Consider the following 22,853-nt stretch of genomic DNA (forward strand, 5'->3'; position numbering starts at 1 on the left):
GCCGCATGTTCTGGACACTCGGGTGAAGAGAGGGGCGGAGCTGTCAACTGATCACCACCTGGTGGTGAGTAGGCTCCGATGGTGGGGGAAGATGCCGGTCCGTCCTGGCAGACCCAAACGTATAGTGAGGGTTTGTTGGGAGCGTCTGGCGGAATCCCCTGTCAGAAGGAGTTTCAACTCCCACCTCCGACAGAGCTTTTCCCATGTTCCGGGGGAGACGGGGGACATTGAGTCCGAGTGGACCATGTTCCGTGCCTCTATTGTTGAGGCGGCCAATCTGAGTTGTGGCCGTAAGGTGGTTGGTGCCTGTCGTGGCGGCAATCCTCGTACTCGCTGGTGGACACCAGCAGTAAGGGATGCCGTCAAGCTGAAGAAGGAGTCCTATCGAGCCTTTATGGCCTGTGGGACCCCAGAGGCAGCTGACGGGTATCGACTGGCCAAGCGGACCGCGGCTTCGGTGGTCGCCGAGGCCAAAAACCCGAGCGTGGGAAGAGTTCGGTGAGGCCATGGAAGCCGACTTCCGGACGGCTTCGAGGAAATTCTGGTCCACCATCCGACGTCTCAGGAGGGGGAAGCAGTGCACCACTAACACTGTGTACAGTGGGGATGGGGCGCTGCTGACTTCGACTCGGGATGTTGTGAACCGGTGGGCAGAGTACTTCGAAGACCTCCTCAACTCCACCAACACGCCTTCCTTTGAGGAAGCAGAGCCTGGGGACTCTGAGGTGGGCTCTCCTATCTCTGTGGTTGAAGTCACCGATGTGGTTAAAAAGCTCCTCGGTGGCAAGGCCCCGGGGGTGGATGAGATCCGCCCGGAGTTCCTCAAGGCTCTGGATGTTGTGGGGCTGTCCTGGTTGACACGCCTCTGCAACATCGCGTGGTCAACGGGGAGAGTGCCTCTGGATTGGCAGACCGGGGTGGTAGTCCCTCTTTTTAAAAAGGGGGACCGGAGGGTGTGTTCCAACTACAGAGGGATCACACTCCTCAGCCTCCCTGGCAAGGTCTATTCAGGGGTGCTGGAGAGGAGGGTCCGTCAGGAAGTCGAGCCTCAGATTGAGGAGGAGCAGTGTGGTTTTCGTCCCGGCCGTGGAACAGTGGACCAGCTCTACACCCTTAGCAGGGTCCTTGAGGGTATGTGGGAATTCGCCCAACCAGTCTACATGTGTTTTGTGGACTTGGAGAAGGCGTTTGACCGTGTCCCTCGGGGAGTTCTGTGGGGGGTGCTTCGTGGGTATGGGGTACCGAACCCCCTGATACGGGCTGTTCGGTCACTATACCACCGATGTCAGAGTTTGGTTCGCATTGCCGGCAGTAAGTCGGAATCGTTTCCAGTGAGGGTAGGACTCCGCCAAGGCTGCCCTTTGTCGCCGATTCTGTTCATAACCTTTATGGACAGAATTTCTAGGCGCAGCCGAAGCGTTGAGGGGGTCCGTTTTGGGGGCCTCAGTATTACATCCCTGCTTTTTGCAGATGATGTGGTGCTGTTGGCTCCTTCAAACGGGGCTCTCCAACTCTCACTGGAGCGTTTCGCAGCCGAGTGTGAAGCGGTTGGGATGAAAATCAGCACCTCCAAATCTGAAACCATGGTCCTCAGTCGGAAAAGGGTGGAGTGCCCCCTCCGGGTCGGGGAGGAGATCTTACCCCAAGTGGAGGAGTTCAAGTATCTTGGGGTCTTGTTCACGAGTGGGGGTAGGAGGGAGCGGGAGATCGACAGGCGGATCGGTGCAGCGTCTGCTGTGATGCGGACGTTGTATCGGTCTGTCGTGGTGAAGAAGGAGCTGAGCCAAAGGGCGAAGCTCTCAATTTACCGGTCGATCTACGTCCCAACCCTCACCTATGGTCACGAGCTATGGGTCGTGACCGAAAGAACGAGATCCCGGATACAAGCGGCTGAAATGAGTTTTCTCCGCAGGGTGTCCGGGCTCTCCCTTAGAGATAAGGTGAGAAGCTCAGTCATCCGGGAGAGGCTCAGAGTCGAGCCGCTTCTCCTCCACATCGAGAGGAGCCAGATGAGGTGGCTTGGGCATCTGATTCGGATGCCTCCTGAGCGCCTCCCCGGTGAGGTGTTCCGGTCATGTCCCACCGGGAGGAGACCCCGAGGAAGACCCAGGACACGCTGGAGAGACTATGTCACCCAGCTTGCCTGGGAACGACTCGGGATCCCCCGGGGAGAGCTGGAAGAAGTAGCTAGGGAGAGGGAAGTCTGGGCTTCCCTGCTAAAGCTGTTGCCCCCGCGACCCGGCCCCGGATAAGCGGTAGATGATGGATGGATGGATGGATGTTTTTTTGTGAAGTCTCAAGATGAGCTCCTTGCAAGGAACGTTTAGCACACCTTTGAATAAGTGTGTTGGTAGAGGTAGAGGGATCCCGACCGTGTTGCGGTTTAGTAGTCCTGTTCAGAGTTGTGTAGTTCGTGCAGAGGGGAATGGGCGGGTTCTAGCTGAGGCCGCTTCAGTTAGTGGGGACAGAGTTCCTTCCCAGACCCAGTGCAGTGTACCTATGCCAGGCACACGGGTTACTGATTTCGCGACGACAGATCCCTTTCCCCCGTCACCTGACATAGTTGGTCAGATGAGTGACATAATAAGACATGTTGGCCAGCAGCTGGCAGATAGCATTGTTGCACAACTCAGCCCTACGCATAAAGTCGCCACGAATAACAACTCAGTCTTACATGACACGGCCGTTGACACATCCGCACGAAGCCTTGACTCATCACAAGTTCTGCTCGTACCGCACAGGAAAGTTCGTGAACCTCCAGCTTTCAAGGGGGATAACACTGATGTAGTTAATGTGCATGAGTGGGAAGACCTGATGAGGAATTACATGAGGAGAGCAAATGTAGCTCCTGAGCATCAGACAGAGGAAATCCTCATGAACCTCAGGGGTAGAGCTAGAGATGTTGTTAAAGTTAGCACAAGAAACGGGGCAGTTGATGTTACTCGGAACCCAGATGCCATCTATGGCCTTCTTCGTAAACATTTTGCGACTGTCCCATGTTCGCCTCTCCCTCTAGCGGATTTTTACTCTACGCTTCCCGAGAATAATGAGGACGCATATGACTATTGGTTGAGAATTAACAATGCAGCTGAGATTGCCGCTGACCGTCTCAGAGGACAGGGCAGACATTTGGACTGTTCTTCTCTTGATGTAACACGGATGTTTATCAAGAATTGCCCATCCAAGGATCTTTCCATGACATTCAGGTCGAAAACAATAGACAAGTGGTCGGCAGTTGAGGTCCAGGCTATACTGGATGAGTACCAGACAGAGATGAGTTCAAGGACCTCTGCATCAGCTGTGGTGAGCAGGAAGCCCGCTGAGCATGTTTATGTGAACAAAGTTGAGATGCTGCCGGACACAGCGGACAAAGATGACGGTCGGATAGCCCACCCAGCCAGGGCGCCCGACTCCGCGGCTCTTGAGCGTGTCATTTCCATGCTGGAGAGAGTCTTGCTGCAGGGGGCAAATCCTTCCTCCACTTCTGGCGCTGGTAGACGTAGGGCAAGGCTCCCTATGGTTGAAGGTTTGAATAATCTCCCATGTGCTGTCTGTGATAACCCCGACCATTCTGCGCTCGTTCACTGCCGCGAAAAGAGACTTTGCTTTTTGTGCTTCTCACCCTATCATTCCAGAGGCAACTGCCCCACGCAGGCACGGCCCTCGCAGTCACCACTGTCGGGAAACTAATGTGTCCGCATCCAAGGGAGTGCGATGTGGATGAAGTTAGCAACCCTCCCGATAGTTTGACAAATGATTTAGAATCAGTATTGGAGTCACTCACTTCCAGTGTCCCCACAGAGAAGACGATCGTCTTTCAGGGCGCTCACAAGGTTCTGAAGTCGGATAGTTTGTTTTACACTACTGCCACAATAGCTGGTGTTTCCCTGGCTGCGATGATTGACAGCGGCTCCACTGGATGCACATTGAGTGAGTCGGCTATGGCACGATTGTTGGTGTGCGATCCAGACATGAAACGTTACCCTGCAGACGACGTTGTCATTGTTGGATGTGGAGGTCATCGGGTGACGCCTTCGGCTATATGCGATGTGGAAATCGTGGTGTATGATTGCAAGTTAGCTGTGCCTATGTTTGTGGTGCCTGGACAGACCGATGATGTAATTCTGGGCAGTAATGCCATTAAGAAAATTCTCCATCTGATGAGGAAGACTGAAGGCTACTGGCGGCTCATGTCAGAGCCCGGCAGCATCGTTGACGATGACTCTCACCACTTTTTCTCTCTCCTTTCTAACACGGAGAGATGGAGGGGTGTAACTGTACCTGACAAAGTTGGCACGCTGAAGTTACGGCAGTGTGTGATGTTACAACCGAGGAGTGAACATCTTGTTTGGGCTAAGCTCCCCGCCTCCGCACTGATGTCGGTTGGCAGCACAGTCATAGTTGAGCCAACTCAATCAAGGTGTAGATCCAGGAAGATTCTGGTTGGCAGGGTTATCGCACCGATGTGGGGCGATGGATGGCTGCCAGTGAGAGTCATCAACCCCTCTGGTGAACAAGTGGTATTGAAGAGAAACGCAAAGTTAGCAGATGTGTTTCCTTGCATTGCTGCTGAAGACTTGTCTGAGCCCGACAACGTCCAAATTTTCTCTCAATCTGTTATGCATGCCGCGAAGCCAAGGTCCAAAGAAGACATTAAGATTGCATTGGACAAGCTTGGGCTACACGATCTGGACCTGGATGCGTGTGCTGTGTCTGACATGTGGAGGGACAGACTTTTCCAAATCATTGAGAGGTATGAATCAGTCTTTTCACGGGACAAGATGGACTGTGGGGAGGCCTCTGACTTTGTGCACAAGATACACCTTGTGGATGAGAGGCCATTCCGCCTGCCTTACCGGAGAGTGCCGCCGAGTCAATATGAGAAGCTGAGGATGACTCTCAATGAGATGGAAGAAAAGGGCATCATTCGGAAATCCACTAGCGAATATGCGTCACCATTGGTTCTAGTGTGGAAGAAGAATGGGGATTTGCGCATCTGCACGGATTTCAGGTGGCTTAATGCGAGGACACAGCGGGATGCCCACCCACTACCCCATCAGGCTGATGCCCTTGCCGCACTCGGGGGAAATGTCTTCTTCTCCACCATGGATCTCACCTCAGGATTCTATAACGTGCCCCTATTTGAGGATCACAAGAAGTACACTGCTTTTTCGTCTCCTTTTGGCCTGCACGAATATAACCGGATGCCACAGGGTTTATCGAACAGCCCGGCTACATTCATGCGGATGATGCTTTCCATTTTTGGTGACAAGAACTTCACGAGCCTTTTGTGCTATCTTGACGATCTCATGGTCTTTGGTCCGACAGAGCAGATTGCGCTTGAGCGGTTGGAAATGGTCTTCTCCCGTTTGAGGAACCATAATCTCAGGCTAGCGCCGAAGAAGTGTCACTTTCTTCGGAGATCTGTGAAGTTCCTCGGCCATGTCATCTCCGAGTCAGGGGTGCAGACGGATCCCGGAAAGGTGGAAGCTATAAACAGGGTGCAGGTGTCTGACTTGATGGATAGTGATGGCCTCACTCCCTCGCAGAAGAAGATTAGGTTTTTCCTGGGGATGGTGCTGTATTATCAGCACTTCATTGAGGACTGCTCCGTCAAGGCCAAACCCCTGTTTAAGCTCCTTTCCGGTCAGAAGACTGGTGGTAAAGCCAGACGAAGGGCGAAACCTGCATTGGATGCTTCAAGTCTTGTAAAGTTGAGACCGGATGACTGGACCACTGAGTGTCAAAGTGCCTTTGACATTTTGAAGCACGATTTGTCGCACAGTGTAACGTTGGCCCATCCCGACTTCGGGAAACCTTTCATCCTTGCTGTTGATGCATCATTTGACGGCATCGGGGCCGTCCTTTCCCAGCTCCAACCTGGTGACAAGGTTGCGAGGCCAGTGGCTTTTGCGAGTAAAACGTTGTCGCGAGCCCAGTTGAACTATCCTGCTCACAGGCTTGAATTCCTTGCTTTGAAGTGGGCTATTTGTGACAAGTTTTCTCACTGGCTGAAAGGCAGACACTTTACTGCCTGGTCTGACAACAACCCCTTGACCTATATTCTGACCAAGCCCAAGCTAGATGCCTGCGAACAAAGATGGGTGTCGAAGCTGGCGGCTTATGACTTTGACCTGAAGTACGTTCCAGGACCCAAGAACACGGTTGCTGATGCCCTGAGTCGTGAACCCTTCGTCCAGTCTTGTGTGAGTCATCGTCTTGTGAAAGAGCCCTACCTGTCCTTACTGAATGAGGTCCAAGGTGTTTTTAATGAGACGGTGCAGGATGCTCTTCGTTTGTCCAACAACTGTCAGGTCGTTCATACGGCTGGGGATTACGATGGAGGTGGTCCCAAGGGGGAAGCTCCCGATCTGTTGTCTGAAAGTGCCATTGGTGCAGAGGAGGTGTCTGCAGTTTTGGATGTCCATCAGGCTGGTGGTGTCTCTCGGCTCCGTGGAGCGACCCCATTGTCACTACAGCTACCTGAAGAGGATCCTTCCATTGTCATTCCCCATAGCCAGTTACGCGATATGCAGCAGCAAGATGCTACAATCAGCAGAGTACTCTTCTATGTTCGTCGGCATATGAGACCCACTGCACGCGAGAGAGCAGCTGAGTCGAGCTGTGTGCTTATGTTGTTGAGGCACTGGAAGAAGCTGAAAGTCCGTGATGGGACTCTATACAGAGTTAGGAAAGATCGCCACACAAACCGTAAGGTCTTCCAGTTTGTCATACCTGGGTCTCTGAAGCATCAAGTTCTGCGTGGAGTTCATGACACAGCTGGTCATCAGGGCTGTTCGAGGACGCTCTCTCTGGCGAGTGAAAGGTTCTTTTGGACTGGGATGGAAAACGATATCACAAAGCATGTGAGGCAATGCCAGAGATGCATCGTGGGTAAGACCCCTGAGCCAGACGCCCGGGCACCCCTGGAGAACATCCGCACTTCCTCTCCAATGGAACTGGTGTGCATCGATTTCTGGACAGCGGAGTCGGGTGACAAGAAAACCACTGATGTCCTTGTTGTGACAGACCATTTCTCAAAGTTGGCTCTTGCCTTCCCCTGCAGGAACCAGTCAGCAAAGCAGGTTGCCCGCTGCCTGTGGGATAAGTTTTTCTGCATCTACGGGTTCCCCCAAAGGATCCATTCGGATCAGGGAGCTAACTTTGAGAGTAGACTTATCAAGGATCTTCTCGAGTTGGCGGGTGTGCACAAGTCCCACACGACGCCGTATCACCCCATGGGTAATGGGATTGCGGAAAGATTTAACCGGACTCTTGGGGGCATGATCAGAACACTTCCCCCGAAGTCCAGGTCCAAATGGCCACAGATGTTGAACATGCTGACTTTCTGCTATAACTGCACAGTACATGAGACCACGGGCTTTGCACCATTTTACCTGATGTTTGGACGAGTCCCTCGCTTGCCCATTGACATTATGTTCCATCATGTCTTGGAGAATGCCAATGTTGTTAGTCACAATGAGTTTGTGAGCAACTTGAAGAAGGATCTCTCTGAGGCCGCACGGATTGCTCAACAGCATGCACTCAAGGAACAGACCCGTCACGCCCGGATCTACAACCGCAAAGTCAAGGGCTCGCCGTTAGCTGTCGGTGACAGGGTGCTACTAGCTAATCGAGGCGAGAAGGGAAAAAGGAAAGTTGCGGATCGTCGGGACTCGACCCCTTATGACGTAGTGTCTGTGAGGCCATCGATCAATGTGTACAGGATCCGGGACGGTGCCACAGGCAGAGAGAAGGTCGTACACAGGAACTTACTGCTCCCAGTTGACTTCTTGACGTTCTCAGGTCAGATGGGGCACGGGTCATGTTCAGATGGGTCGGAAATGGATGTATGTTGTGGGAGTGACAAGAGCTCAGTTTGTGATGATCAGGAGGACGCTCACCTGCGCACTGAGAACTGGCTCATGCAGTCACCAATTCAGGCCGAAGTAGAACATGAATGCTTCTCTGCGGAACCCGGCTCTGTTGTTGCGCGTCAAGAGGACGTCAGTGAGAGAGGTCAGTCAGTGGGCCATGACATCTACACCGAACCGTTGACAGACCCGGTGCTTGACATTATACACTCGTCTTCCGACTCGCCCCCTATTTAGACTGAACTAGAGGAGGTAGTTTGCACACAACCTCAGGTTGCGCAGGGCCCTGTCACTTTCACAAGGTGTGGTAGAACAATTAAGCCCCCTGTTAGGCTTATATGCGAGATGTCCTATCAAAGTGTCGGGCTGCCAACATCGATATGGGTTTAGTACGACCATTTAATTCATTTTTTTTGTTGCTAATGATGTGTGCCTTTTGTCACCATTATATCTTAATGGCTCTTTATTAATGGGTGTTGTTATGTGCAGTTTTGTGAAATGTAAATGGCATTTCATCTGGTCTGTGATGTGAATGGATTTTGGTACCAATCTGTTCCTTCACGCTTCTCTAAGAAGAATTCCTGTTATTGACTCTCTTGCACATGCTTGCCCGATAGCCATGGTTTTTGTCTGGTTGTCTTTCTGCTGTCTTTCATGTGTTGCCTCACTTCTGCATAATTTAAGGGGGGTGTATGTAACGGAGTGATATATTGCGGTTATTAAATTATGACGGAAGTGACGCAACAGCGCACGGTATGGCACCAGCCTCCCGCCGTAGTTCAGGTAGAGCTACCAGGGAAGTCACAGGGTAAGTCGGGTTTCATTGACGGTCCGGATTCATTCTAGTTTAATTACAATATTTCACTTTTTTTTCCCTTTTTCTACGGCGCGGTGTATTTAATTAGTTCCCGGATTTGTTCCGAGTCCACATTGCTTTTTGTGTCGTCATTTAATTTAAGTTTTATCGAATGAAAGTTTTTACCCATTGAGTTAACAGGTGGGTTTTCTTTGTTGCGCAGTTATTTACTCGACTGAAAAGCCCCGTGACTTCACCTATCTTGGCATACTGTGTTGCAGGTAATGCTTCTTTCCTTTTCATTGTACTCTACATAGTTTTTCGTGTTGTTTTTCATTTGACTATTAATGTGGCTGGCGTGTACCCGCGCGGTTCGTCGCGGCCGCCATTACTGTGCATTGTGCAGCCGTTCTGCTGCGTGTGATGCGTTCAGTGGCGTCATGTAGATACCAGTGAATGTGTTTTTTTGTCCTTTTCTTTGTAAATAGTTAATATACGATCACCTATGTTGTATATTTCGTTTTGTTATGCTTTTAGTTTCTTATGGATGATGTTTAGTTCAGGTAGAGCTACCAGGGAAGTCACAGGTTATTTACTCGACTGAAAAGCCCTGTGACTTCACCTATCTTGGCATACTGTGTTGCAGACAATAAAAAGAAAAGAAAAGCCACATCCTAGTGTCTGGTATTCTTGAGGCGGCAGCGACGTGGAGCTTGAGACCATCATAGTGGTGACCCCCGTCACATATGTGTGCCCTGCGATTGGCTGGCAACCGATTCAGGGTGTCCCCCGCCTACTGCCTGGAGACGGCTGGGATAGGCTCCGCGACCCTAGTGAGGATCAAGCGGTACGGAAGATGAATGAATGGATGTGGAGAAGTAGACAATTCATTTCAACCAATAAAGCTTTAATTACCCCATAAGAAATTAAGGCGTGGTAGTGACATCAATATTTGGGTTACTGGACTGCTTGCAGCCAAATAGGAAGCAAATGTGTGGACACAAACGATTTAATCTTGATGCTGAAAATGGTTAAACTTTTTTTTCACATTGTAACTACAATTTGATAAATCTGTTTGATTACACACTGATGGGTCTGAAGATATAAAGTGCAACAGAGTGCCATACAATTATTTGCAGCCAAACGATCTGTTAAGTTATTTGGTTAGAACGTTGCACTTCCTCTTACAGGACATGGTCTAGAACAGGGGTGCCCAAACTTTTTGGATCGAAGATCTACTTTTTGATCAACTAACCTGACGGGATCTACCCTTACCGGCGCGCGCACGCGGGCGTGCGCGCACGCGGGCGTGCGCGCACGCGCACACACACACACGCACGCACGCGCACACGCACACACACACACGCACGCACGCACGCGCACACACACACACGCACACACACACACACACACACAAATTTAAGATTTACCTGCTTTATTTTATTTTTTAAATATTTTTTTAGTGAAAATGAGACTGATTAGTGTGCAGTGTATATTAACACAAAAAAATATATTACTAACATGTACAAAGACACACAAATGGTTGTTTGTTTGTTTTCTTCTCGACACTCCTCGGATCTACTTGGGACCTGTCTTCGATCTACCGGTAGATCAGGATCTACCTAATGGGCACCCCTGGTCTAGAACAAGAAATAGATGCTGGTGACCAGTCAGATAAAATGATATATAGTGCCTAAACTACGAGGATCTTGATGTTTAGTAATATTAGATTGGCAGCGCCTTCATTAGGCGCATCGCATTTTGTTTTTGCCTTTCACGGGCAATAAGCGGGTTTCTGGCAACGTCTGGCAGAGAGGCATTCACATGCTGGCAGACCTCGGAATCTCCTGGCTGTCGGTCAGATTTAGTTTCTGGCTGGAAGTGGCAAGTTCAGGGAGAACACAAGCACAAACTGTATGCATTCCTCGAACGCAACAATAGGCATTATTTACATTTCACATGAGGTCTGGCAGATGCCAATAAGGATACATAGATGAACTCAACTCCTCCAGCTGAAAAGGAAAATTATAATTAACTTTTCATTTTTTAGAATCAGAAGCATATAGACATACAGTATATCTGTTGGTTTTCAATGAGGGTTGAGTTTGGGGTGCTGAGATGTCATGGGATGAGCTTGGGTCTGTATCTGATGAGCCATTCTCAAAACGAGAGAATGCCTGTGTCATAGAAATTGAATTTATTTTAAGGATTTTAACACCTCTTAACCAGGGGTGCCAATTATAAAGGGCATTGTACATTTACTACTGAGGAAAAGGGGCCTCCAAACAATAATAATGGTGCTCCAAGAATGTTTGTACAAAACTGTAAAATGTCCAAGGTCTTACATTCAGAAGCAACTTGTCCATGTTGGTATCCCGGGCTGTTTTTCTCTGGTCGTCTGGCATTTCGTCCTCCTCACCATACAGGTCAAAGTGTAAGCGGGCCAACTTTTCCTGCATCTCCCGCACATGCTCCATCTGCCCAATGGAGCACTCATTACCTGGGACAGACAAAAGAAAACTTTGTAAACTCTGGTGTATAAGTTCCTGGTGGGAAGAAAATACTTTAGGCTGAATTCTAACTGCAGGTGGTCACAATTCGAATTTCGTGAAGACGTCTTATTTTATGTTAGTTTTTTTATCTTTTGAAGACACACAAAGACTCCCACCAAAATGCAGCTGGAAACCCTTGAAAAAGTAAATTTAATTTGCGGCCTGCGAAAGATTTTCTCAAGCCCCATATCGGTAACAGGGCAATACATCAGATTTGGAAACACTGACCTGGAGTAAAAACCTCGCTGAAGGTCTCCAATTCCAACATGACAACATGCATTTTTTAATTTGCTTGTCAGATTTTATTTTTTCTTTACTCTGCCATGTTTGATGTGTTACATTTGACAAGGCCCCTTCGTGAGTCGTCACCTTACCGTGGTGGAGGGGTTTGTGTGTCCCAATGATCCTAGAAGCTAAGTTGTCTGGGGCTTTATGCCCCTGGCAGGGTCACCCATGGCAAACAGGTTCTAGGTGAGGGGCCAGACAAAGCACGGCTCAAAGACCCCTTATGATGAACAAAATATATGGACCAAGGTTTCCCTTGCCCGGACGCGGGTCACCGGGGCCCCCCTCTGGAGCCAGGCCTGGAGGTGGGGCTCGTTGGCAAGCGCCTGGTGGCCGGGCCTACACCCATGGGGCCCGGCCGGGCACAGCCCGAAGAGGCAACGTGGGTCCCCCTTCCCATGGGCTCACCACCCATGAGAGGGGCCAAAGGGATCGGGTGCAATGTGAGCTGGGCGGCAGCCAAAGGCGGGGACCCTGGCGGTCCGATCCTCGGCTGCAGAAGCTAGCTCTTGGGACATGGAATGTCACCTCTCTGGCAGGGAAGGAGCCCGAGCTGGTGTGTGAGGCAGAGAATTTCCGACTGGATATAGTCGGACTTGCCTCCACACACAGCCTGGGTTCTGGTACCAGTTCTCTCGAGAGGGGTTGGACTCTCTTCCACTCTGGAGTTGCTCACGGTGAGAGGCGCAGAGCAGGTGTGGGCATACTCATTGCCCCCCGGCTCAGTGCCTGTACATTGGGGTTCACACCGGTAGACGAGAGGGTTGCCTCCCTCCGCCTGCGGGTGGGGGGACGGGTCCTGACTGTTGTTTGTGCATATGCACCAAACAGCAGCTCAGCATACCCACCCTTTTTGGAGTCCTTGGAGGGTGTGCTGGAGAGTACTCCTGCTGGGGACTCCCTTGTTCTGCTGGGGGACTTCAATGCTCACGTGGGCAATGACAGTGAGACCTGGAGGGGCGTGATTGGGAGGAACGGCCCCCCCGATCTGAACCCGAGTGGTGTTTTGTTATTGGACTTCTGTGCTCGTCACGGATTGTCCATAACGAACACCTTGTTCAAACATAAGGGTGTCCATATGTGCACTTGGCACCAGGACACCCTAGGTCGCAGTTCGATGATCGACTTTGTTGTGGTATCATCGGATTTGCGGCCGCATGTTCTGGACACTCGGGTGAAGAGAGGGGCGGAGCTGTCAACTGATCACCACCTGGTGGTGAGTAGGCTCCGATGGTGGGGGAAGATGCCGGTCCGTCCTGGCAGACCCAAACGTATAGTGAGGGTTTGTTGGGAGCGTCTGGCGGAATCCCCTGTCAGAAGGAGTTTCAACTCCCACCTCCGACAGAGCTTTTCCCATGTTCCAGGGGAGGCGGGGGACATTGAGCCCGAGTGGACCGTGTTCCGTGCCTCTATTGTTGAGGCGGCCAATCTGAGTTGTGGTTGTAAGGTGGTTGGTGCCTGTCGTGGCGGCAACCCCCGTACTCGCTGGTGGACACCAGCAGTAAGGGATGCCGTCAAGCTGAAGAAGGAGTCCTATCGAGCCTTTATGGCCTGTGGGACCCCAGAGGCAGCTGACGGGTATCGATTGGCCAAGCGGGCCGCGGCTTCGGTGGTCGCCGAGGCAAAAACCCGAGCGTGGGAAGAGTTCGGTGAGGCCATGGAAGCCGACTTCCGGACGGCTCCGAGGAAATTCTGGTCCACCATCCGACGTCTCAGGAGGGGGAAGCAGTGCACCACTAACACTGTGTACAGTGGGGATGGGGCGCTGCTGACTTCGACTCGGGACGTTGTGAACCGGTGGGCAGAGTACTTCGAAGACCTCCTCAACTCCACCAACACGCCTTCCTTGGAGGAAGCAGAGCCCGGGGGCTCTGAGGTGGGCTCTCCTATCTCTGTGGTTGAAGTCACCGATGTGGTTAAAAAGCTCCTCGGTGGCAAGGCCCCGGGGGTGGATGAGATCCGCCCGGAGTTCCTCAAGGCTCTGGATGTTGTGGGGCTGTCCTGGTTGACACGCCTCTGCAACATCGCGTGGACAACAGGGAGAGTGCCTCTGGATTGGCAGACCGGGGTGGTAGTCCCTCTTTTTAAAAAGGGGGACCGGAGGGTGTGTTCCAACTACAGAGGGATCACACTCCTCAGCCTCCCTGGTAAGGTCTATTCAGGGGTGCTGGAGAGGAGGGTCCGTCAGGAAGTCGAGCCTCAGATTGAGGAGGAGCAGTGTGGTTTTCGTCCCGGCCGTGGAACAGTGGACCAGCTCTACACCCTTAGCAGGGTCCTTGAGGGTATGTGGGAATTCGCCCAACCAGTCTACATGTGTTTTGTGGACTTGGAGAAGGCGTTTGACCGTGTCCCTCGGGGAGTTCTGTGGGGGGTGCTTCGTGGGTATGGGGTACCGAACCCCCTGATACGGGCTGTTCGGTCACTATACCACCGATGTCAGAGTTTGGTTCGCATTGCCGGCAGTAAGTCGGAATCGTTTCCAGTGGAGGTAGGACTCCGCCAAGGCTGCCCTTTGTCGCCGATTCTGTTCATAACCTTTATGGACAGAATTTCTAGGCGCAGCCGAAGCGTTGAGGGGGTCCGTTTTGGGGGCCTCAGTATTTCATCCCTGCTTTTTGCAGATGATGTGGTGCTGTTGGCTCCTTCAAACGGGGCTCTCCAACTCTCACTGGAGCGTTTCGCAGCCGAGTGTGAAGCGGTTGGGATGAAAATCAGCACCTCCAAATCTGAAACCATGGTCCTCAGTCGGAAAAGGGTGGAGTGCCCCCTCCGGGTCGGGGAGGAGATCTTACCCCAAGTGGAGGAGTTCAAGTATCTTGGGGTCTTGTTCACGAGTGGGGGTAGGAGGGAGCGGGAGATCGACAGGCGGATCGGTGCAGCGTCTGCTGTGATGCGGACGTTGTATCGGTCTGTCGTGGTGAAGAAGGAGCTGAGCCAAAAGGCGAAGCTCTCAATTTACCGGTCGATCTACGTCCCAACCCTCACCTATGGTCACGAGCTATGGGTCGTGACCGAAAGAACGAGATCCCGGATACAAGCGGCTGAAATGAGTTTTCTTCGCAGGGTGTCCGGGCTCTCCCTTAGAGATAAGGTTAGAAGCTCGGTCATCCGGGAGGGGCTCAGAGTCGAGCCGCTTCTCCTCCACATCGAGAGGAGCCAGATGAGGTGGCTTGGGCATCTGATTCGGATGCCTCCTGAGCGCCTCCCCGGTGAGGTGTTCCGGTCATGTCCCACCGGGAGGAGACCCAGAGGAAGACCCAGGACACGCTGGAGAGACTATGTCACCCAGCTGGCCTGGGAACGCCTCGGGATCCCCCGGGGAGAGCTGGAAGAAGTAGCTAGGGAGAGGGAAGTCTGGGCTTCCCTGCTAAAGCTGTTGCCCCCGCGACCCGGCCCCGGATAAGCGGTAGATGATGGATGGATGGATGGATGGACATTTGACAAGGGCAAAAAATAAACAACAACAAAAACACAATTGTGTCACTTGAGTCATCCTTAAATCAGCTAACCAAAAGCTTGCAGTTTCCCTGAATGGAAGTCATTGAGAAGGCTGAGAAGTCCATTCTCCATCTCCTGCACGTCAGAGACATCCGTCAAGAACGAGTGCTGAATGATGGGTGCCACCTGGTTCTGATTTGGGCTGGGACGAACACTGGGACCCATTTGATACTTGGTTTTGTCACGAACTCCCCTGGAAAAAAATAACACAAATTAAAGAAGGCATTTCAAGCATACAGCCCCGGGCAAAAACTGGCTACTGTTGCAACACTGCAGGTAAGCATTGTGTTCAGCAGTCTACAATTTAATGACTAGGCATACGATTGTATGATTTTTTTGGAGTAAAAAAAAAAAGACGAAAAATAATACAGCATCGTATTATCGCATTCCAAATATCTGTGACTTTATGTTTGGTGCCTCTATGTATAAGCCTTTTAATCGTATTGCACACAACCGATTTGACACATTGAACTGAAAGTATTACATGGTAACTCAAGTGGTGAGCACATGTTGCTGCTACCTTTTATTCTTGCTCTTCTGGCTCGAATGGGGGCCCGTGCCGTGGCTGCAGCCGACATGTTTCCCCCCGATTGAAGCACCGACTTTCCGAGCAGAGCCGCTGGTGGGAGTCGGCGTTGCCACAGTCACCGTGGCCGACGCCGCTGGGGTAGTGGGGGTCCTGGGGCTCTTTCTCTTCAGTTTTCGCTCCTCCATAACGGCAGGCAATGGTGGTGACCGGTTAGCAGGGTCGAGCGCACGTCATGACAAGCCAGCACTCAATACAACAGCCGTATTAACCATAACCAGAACCCACATAATCGCAAGGGGAATGTAGAACGTCCGATGTTAGATGTGAAATTTAAAAGCATATGACACGCTGAAAAACGCATGTAAACAAGATTGTCAGTCAACGTCTACACCCTAGCCGCATGTCTTACCGAGTGAACCAATCGGTGCAACGAATAAAACAAATACCAACAAAAAGAAACCAGGAAATAGGCGCTTGTTTCTCGTCAATACCGACCCAACAGTTGCTGTTGTTTCTTCTTCTTCTTCTTCTTCCGTCTCCTCTTCTTCTTCGTCCTCTTTTTCTTCTTCTTTCGTATTTTGACAGCTGTTGGAAAATACCGTTGAAGAGCATTACCGCCACTATTGGTGCAGAGTGCGAATTAAGGATAGAAATACATTAAATACATACCTCATCCTAAACATCAGATTTGTTGGCTTTAAAATCCGACACAATATTTAAAAACATTGGCTTTTTCAAAACATTTCTATGATATCAAATCACGTTTCTCTTTTTTTAAAATCTCAGTTATGTTTCGTCTTCCGAGAGCACATACACTAATTAGTATGTGTTCTGGGAGGTATTGCTAAATGTTCTGCGGTTTCTTCTTATCAACAACAATGTCATTTTCATGAATTAATATTTTTCTTTCTTTATAATGGTGCTATTCACTCCGTGTATACAAGTGTAATCTTGCATTGGTTCTTGTTTCCTGTCTCTTGCTGTCTGTTTCTTCATCTCTCGATACGTTACTCCCTATTTTAAAGAACAAAGCTTATTTCCAAACTTGTTAAAATAACCCCAGGAACCGACACAAAAGAGTCAATTCAATTCAGAACTTCATTTGAATATGTCAAATTTAACCAGGAATACACAGATGTCGACAACAGAATTACAAGTCTAAACCTCATTATAAATTGAAAACCAGAGTCCACTTGAAAGGAGAACGTGGTGGGTTGGAAAAAATCTGCAATCCATCAGAATCAACATAAAAAGAGAAGAATACTTACATCAAGAGTTAAAGCAGGTTGACTTGAGTCTACTTAAACTCAAGTTCTACCAATATGTTGCACCCATTCTGTAGTTTAGTTTTCATTTGCTAAGGGATATTTCTTTTGTCTATGAATGTTGACGAAATTAGTGTGTTGTTTAGGGCTAGTTTTTAGTCTTTTAGAAAACTTTTGTTCGCCATCTGTTTGGAGTTTTTGCTGCTTTTTTTCTTCGTCTTTTTTTAGATGTAGTTACCGAGAGTAGTCACTGGATGTCGCTAAACAAACACTCGATAAAAATACCAATTTGCAAAAAAAAAATCTTTGCAGGTTTGTCAAATTTTAAGTGATCAATTTTTCTTGAAGAATATATTTAGAATGCCTGTTTTACGTATTTAAAGTTGTAGTATTTGTTAATATAGCGTGCAGGCTATTCTGTACAAGGCACACATATTGAAAATCGGCAAAAAAATAAAATAATCCTGGAATAAGACGCAAAAGAGTACGGTTAGACAATTTTCTCGGTCCACTTGATGTCCCTCGACTCTCCCTTTTCCCGCCTTTGTGAGCTTGTGTGTTTGTGCTGCGTGACAGAGATTGAGTGAGGTGAACCATGGCTAAAATTCCACAGATGAACACATTTAGACTGAGTCCTCACAGCCATTAGGAGAAGCGCGTACCATAATTGCAATGTAGGATGCTGTTTTCAAAGCTAGTTCAGTCCTTTCTAATGCTGTTCGAATTATGCATTCAAATTCAGACGAATGACAACTCATCTAATTACACACTTCCTTTTGCAGCTAATTTTAAGTTACCGGTACCTGCAGTTTTTTTTTTAATGTGAGAAAAGAACCTGTGTTACTTTACTTAGATGTATTAAAGCTACCGGTACTCTATATTATTATTTCACATGGGAAATACATGTATAAGTTCTCCCTGTGGAAGTGGCCTTCATTGGCAAAGTAGTACTTTACTTTATATTAGTTGGAAATTGTGTCTTTGTAAGAGCTATAAAATCTGTGTTTAATCACAGCGTACAGTACTACCAAAGGTTGACATTCCAAACGGCGTGTCTTGTATGTTTGTTAGCGGGGCTGAATACGATCAGGGTTGGTGAAATTGACTACATATGGAAATGCTTTGCGCTTTGTGTACAGTAAGTGGTGGTATGTAACAAAGAGCTGTTATACACCAATGAACCGAAAAGAAGAAGAAGAAAAATAAGACAAAGAAGATGATGATAATGGATAGACAGGAATAGGAGTGCAAGCGACTGAAATTGGATTCTACCCTTGGCCACAATGCGCGTTAGGATTCTTGTCATTCAAAACGTTTTTGGCATTTCAGGAGGTAAAACAGCAGCAGGCAGGCCCCAGCATGCCCCCGGTGCACTTAACAATTCAATAGATTGGCCAATAAGTGTATGTGAAATGTATGGAGTGTATGTGTGTGTGGGGCAGCATGGTGGTCGATTGGTGAGCACGTCGGTCTCTCAGTGCAGAAGTCCGGAGTTCGATTCTGGCTCCGGCCTTCCTGTGTGGAGTTTGCATGTTCTCCCCGTCTCTGTGTGGGTTTTCCCCGGTTATTCTGGTTTCTTCCCACATTCCAAAAACACACATGGCAGGTTAATAGAACACACTAAATTGTCCCGAGATGTGATTCTGAGCGCGAATGGTTGTTCCTGTATGTGTGCCCTGCGATTGGCTGGCAACCTGCCCGAAGACAGCTGGGATAGGCTCCAGCATGCCCGCGACCCTTGTGAGTTGTGCATTACCGTTATAAAGTCAAATCAGGTCCCACCCGGGGAACAGAACACAAGAATAAAATGCACCAGATTTTGTACTCTTCACAAGCTTACCATCATTAAATGTGATGTAACTAGCTCTATTGCGATATTTGTAAATTCACAAAAATTATCTTGACAACCCCGAATATAGTTCCCCACTGCTCCAATTCCTCAGCCACTCTTTTTGTCTTCAACGTTGGACTCCGGCATACCCTATCGCTTGTCTCCTCATCACTCTGTAGAGGGTCCAGCTGACATTTTGTCTGTCCGTTGCCCTGAGGATATCCAGGAGATGCAGACGTTCTTGGCGGATTGCCACAGAGTAGCCGATCATTCCTGATGAGGGCCTCCTGGACAAGGAATCAGAAGACAACATTAAAAAAAAACCAGCGCCTGTCAGAAGCACTTCGCATATTATCCGTGTGTAAAAAGTAACTTTTAGGACTTTTGGAGGGGCACATGCACAGCAAGCAGTCCTGGCCTCAAAGCCCATTCTTACATCCTTTTGCTTAATCTTGCATTGGCCTCTTCATTATTTTCCAGATCTGTTACTTGCCACAAGCTGTGCCTACAGATATGAGACCAATTGATGATAGACGGACAAGAAGAATGTTGGATGGCAGGTCCTCAAATCTGGATACAAACTTCTTCATCATGCTTTTCAATTCATTCTCAAAACCAGCATTTAGTTTTTTTCACCTTGCTTGATGTTAAGAGATCATTTTGTGAGTGATAGCTTAGACAGCCTCTCTCCATCTATCTCAAGTACATTTAATGATTGCATGACCGCGTGTGTGTGTGCGTTTGGATGTGTGCGAGAGCGAGCGAGTGCATAAACTTGATTATTTGCGAGTGTTTGAATAGATCCATGGTAAAATGGTGCAGCCCCCCACCCCCAGAGGCAAATTGTTATGGATGCTGTGGTGCTCAAATCACTGTAATTTGGTTCTTTTAAAACATACTAATTACAGCAGTGTGTGTGTGTGTGTGTGTGTGTGTGTGCGTGTTCGCGAGTGCACTCATGTGCGCATCAATTCGTTAGCCTACCCTTGATTGTTTGTTGCCACCAGTTTCTTTAGCATGCCTTTGTTTACTGCTGCAGCTGTTGCATATCACTTTGGTTTCTAACACAATAACATCAATACTTTGGACCCACTGATTGAAAACAATCCATTAAAGCTTTGCAATAAAAAAAAATGATGTTTCCATCACTGCCACAATTAATTGAAATCACCAACAAATGAAATGATACACATTCATCTTCAATGATGTACTGTCCACATACAGTATATATTACTATATTTAATTGAATTAAAATGAAAATGTCATAATTAACTCAAATGAACTCAAAATTAATCGTGATTACTCACACATTTTTTACCGTTTCTGAATTTCTTTTATATTTTTTGTCCTATTTTTCCCCGTTTTAATGCTCTCATCAACATGGAAACATGAATCTGTTTTCTATGTGCAAAATGCAAATATTTACTGAAACAACGATTTTCAATTTTACATGAACATTTTTCACTTGGAGCAGTTATTCACACATAATCTCTCACACAATATTTCTGTCTATCAACAACAGTGAAAAAAATATTTTGCCACACAACAGCTCCTTCAACACCTCTTTTTAGGGAATCAAAACAGAGCAATATAAAAGTATAAAATGCACATCTAAGGTAAACTAGTACTCAGCCTATAGTGGATTTAAGCCATGGTTGCATATTTCGCTTTTCTCAAGTTTCCTTTGAACACAGCAGTCAGGCTATGTTGATTCAGTTGGTCCTTCTTGCACGAAAGTCTCTCTATGGATTTGTGTAGACATCATTTCAGATGACTACACTTGTTTCAAGGCACAACACAACAGTGGAGACGTTTTATTTTCAGTGTATTCGCTACGACTGCCCCGCTGAACTCTCCACGTGGCTCAGCGCACCGTCTCTGTCAGACAAACACAGAGAAGCTCCACACCCATTATTTATATGGACACGGAACACGGTAACCTTCCACACAAAATAGTTCCAAACAAATAACTATGGCGTCAGTGGCATACATCGTACTCAACAGGCTACCTGCTCTTCATTCACCAGAGGCTCATCAACCAAGTCTCTTATTTCTCTCCCGAAACAGTGTCTTCTCCCGCTTAGTGTACCTTAGCCTTCTCCGCTACGTACAATCTCTGTACACAGCTTGTAATGGAGGCTCTCGCTGGCAATCCGTAGTGGAGTCGTTCGACGCAATGCAAATGATTTCAGCTTGAGTCTGGCTGTGGACAATTTTGACAGGCTTGTATGCAGTAGCCATACATTTAGCTATGGCTTCAGCAAATTTGTTTTTCGTCTTGTCATCCATTTTCTTCGCTTTGAAATGATCCATAGCTGTCTGTCTGAGATTAGGGGGCAGAGTACTCACGTCTGCTGTGTGCTTGGCCATTAAGTGGTATTTCAGACTCGACGTGCTATGATGAAAGCTCAGTTTAAATTTCCACTGACAACTGCAAGAAGGAGAGATACCGACGCTCGTTCCTACCGACTACTGTCAGGCTGATGAATAAAAAATAACAATCATAATAATAATAATAATTAAATGATGTGAAGGAAAATTGTAAATAGTACTGCGATTTATCCATTTTGTGTTCATATTGCATTTAATTGAAAGATGTTTGTTGTTTTTTTTTTTCTCTTTCTCCTTTCTTCTTTCTACATACATTCTTGCTGCTGGAGGCTGTAAATTTCCCCAGTGTGGGACGAATAAAGGATATCTTATCTTATCAAGTTTTCTTGTCAGTGGAATAACTTTTTAAAAGTAAACTTTCCATTCATAAACTCGGTTTATCGGTTTCTCGTGCTGCCATGGCTGGCAAAACAGACATGGGTCTGGACTTCTGCAGCGCGCTTGTTGTTTTGATTCCGGTTTATTTATAGAGCAACGTAAAATCCGCTGTGACGTATGTCACGTTAATCTCGCGAGAAAAAATGTAATCACGTTAAAATTAATGCTGATAAAAATGCGCTAAACTGACAGCTCTAATATATATACTGTATATATAAAAAAAAAATCCTCATCTCACCCCTCGGGTGGTGTCCGTCCCTCATTCAGCTCGGGTCCTCTACCAGAGGCCAGGAAGCTTGAGGGTTCTGCGCAGTATCCTTGCTGTTCCCAGCACTGCACATTTCTGGACTGAGATGTCCGATGTTGTTCCCGGGATCTGTTGCAACCACTCATCTATTTTGGGGGTCACTGCCCCGAGTGCTCCGACCACCACAGGCACGACTGTCACCTTTACCTTCAAGGCTCTCTCCAGCTCCTCTCTGAGCCCTTGGTATTTCTCGAGTTTCTCATGTTCCTTCTTCCTGATGTTTCCATCACTTGGGACTGCTACATCCACTAGAACGGCTTTCCTCTGCCCTTTAACTATGATCACGATATCTGGTTGGTTCGCCATTACCATCTTGTCAGTCTGGATCTGGAAGTCCCACAGGATCTTCGCTCTGTCATTCTCCACCACCTTCGGAGGTGTTTCCCATTTTGACCTTGGGGTTTCCAGTCCATACTCCGCACAGATGTTTCGGTAGACTATGCCAGCCACCTGGTTATGGCGTTCCATGTAGGCTTTCCCTGCCAGCATCTTACACCCTGCAGTTATGTGTTGGATCGTCTCAGGGGCCTCTTTGCACAACCTACACCTTGGGTCTTGTCTGGTGTGGTATATCTGGGCCTCGATGGCTCTGGTGCTCAAGGCCTGTTCCTGAGCAGCCAGGAAGAGTGCCTCTGTGCTGTCCTTCAGGCCAGCCCTCTCTAGCCACTGATAGGACTTCTTGAGATCAGCCACTTCAGTTATGGTCCGGTGGTACATCCCGTGTAGGGGCTTGTCCTCCCATGATGGTCCCTCTTCCAGCGCCTCATCTTCTGTTCCCCATTGTCTTAGACATTCTCTGAGTACGTCATCCGTTTGAGCCTTCTCCTTGATGTATTCATGGAGCTTGGATGTTTCATCCTGGACAGTGGCTCTCACACTCACTAGTCCCCGGCCTCCTTCCTTTCGGCTTGCGTACATACTATATATATATATACAGTATATATATATATATATATATATATTCATTCATCTTCCGAGCCGCTTGATCCTCACTAGGGTCGCGGGGGGTGCTGGAGCCTATCCCAGCTGACTTCGGGCAGTAGGCGGGGGACACCCTGAATCGGTTGCCAGCCAATCGCAGGGCACACAGAAACGAACAACCATTCGCACTCACAGTCACACCTAGGGACAATTTAGAGTGTTCAAT

General features: G+C 48.5%; 1 protein-coding gene across 2 annotated transcripts; it reads right to left on the minus strand.

Moving 5' to 3' along the window:
• Nucleotides 1-9,560: 9,560 nt before the first annotated feature.
• ccdc28a (coiled-coil domain containing 28A) lies at nucleotides 9,561-16,081 on the minus strand. 2 transcript variants are annotated; one of them, XR_007961335.1, is made up of 6 exons: nucleotides 15,944-16,080; nucleotides 15,526-15,782; nucleotides 15,017-15,198; nucleotides 11,016-11,170; nucleotides 10,307-10,545; nucleotides 9,561-9,864 (listed from the first exon to the last, which is right to left on the minus strand). XR_007961335.1 is itself a non-coding variant. In XM_052057766.1 (5 exons), the coding sequence occupies exons 1-5, from the start codon at nucleotides 15,717-15,719 to the stop codon at nucleotides 10,491-10,493; spliced, it is 609 nt and encodes a 202-aa protein (XP_051913726.1). In that variant the 5' UTR covers nucleotides 15,720-16,081; the 3' UTR covers nucleotides 10,449-10,490. The 2 variants fall into 2 exon arrangements, 1 of the variants encoding a protein (XP_051913726.1); XM_052057766.1 differs by lacking the exon at nucleotides 9,561-9,864 and adding an exon at nucleotides 10,660-10,682 and having other exon boundaries at nucleotides 10,449-10,545; nucleotides 15,526-16,081.
• Between the last annotated feature and the right edge of the window lie 6,772 nt (nucleotides 16,082-22,853).

This window comes from Hippocampus zosterae, chromosome 2 (assembly GCF_025434085.1).
Source record: "Hippocampus zosterae strain Florida chromosome 2, ASM2543408v3, whole genome shotgun sequence".
NCBI lineage: Eukaryota > Metazoa > Chordata > Actinopteri > Syngnathiformes > Syngnathidae > Hippocampus > Hippocampus zosterae.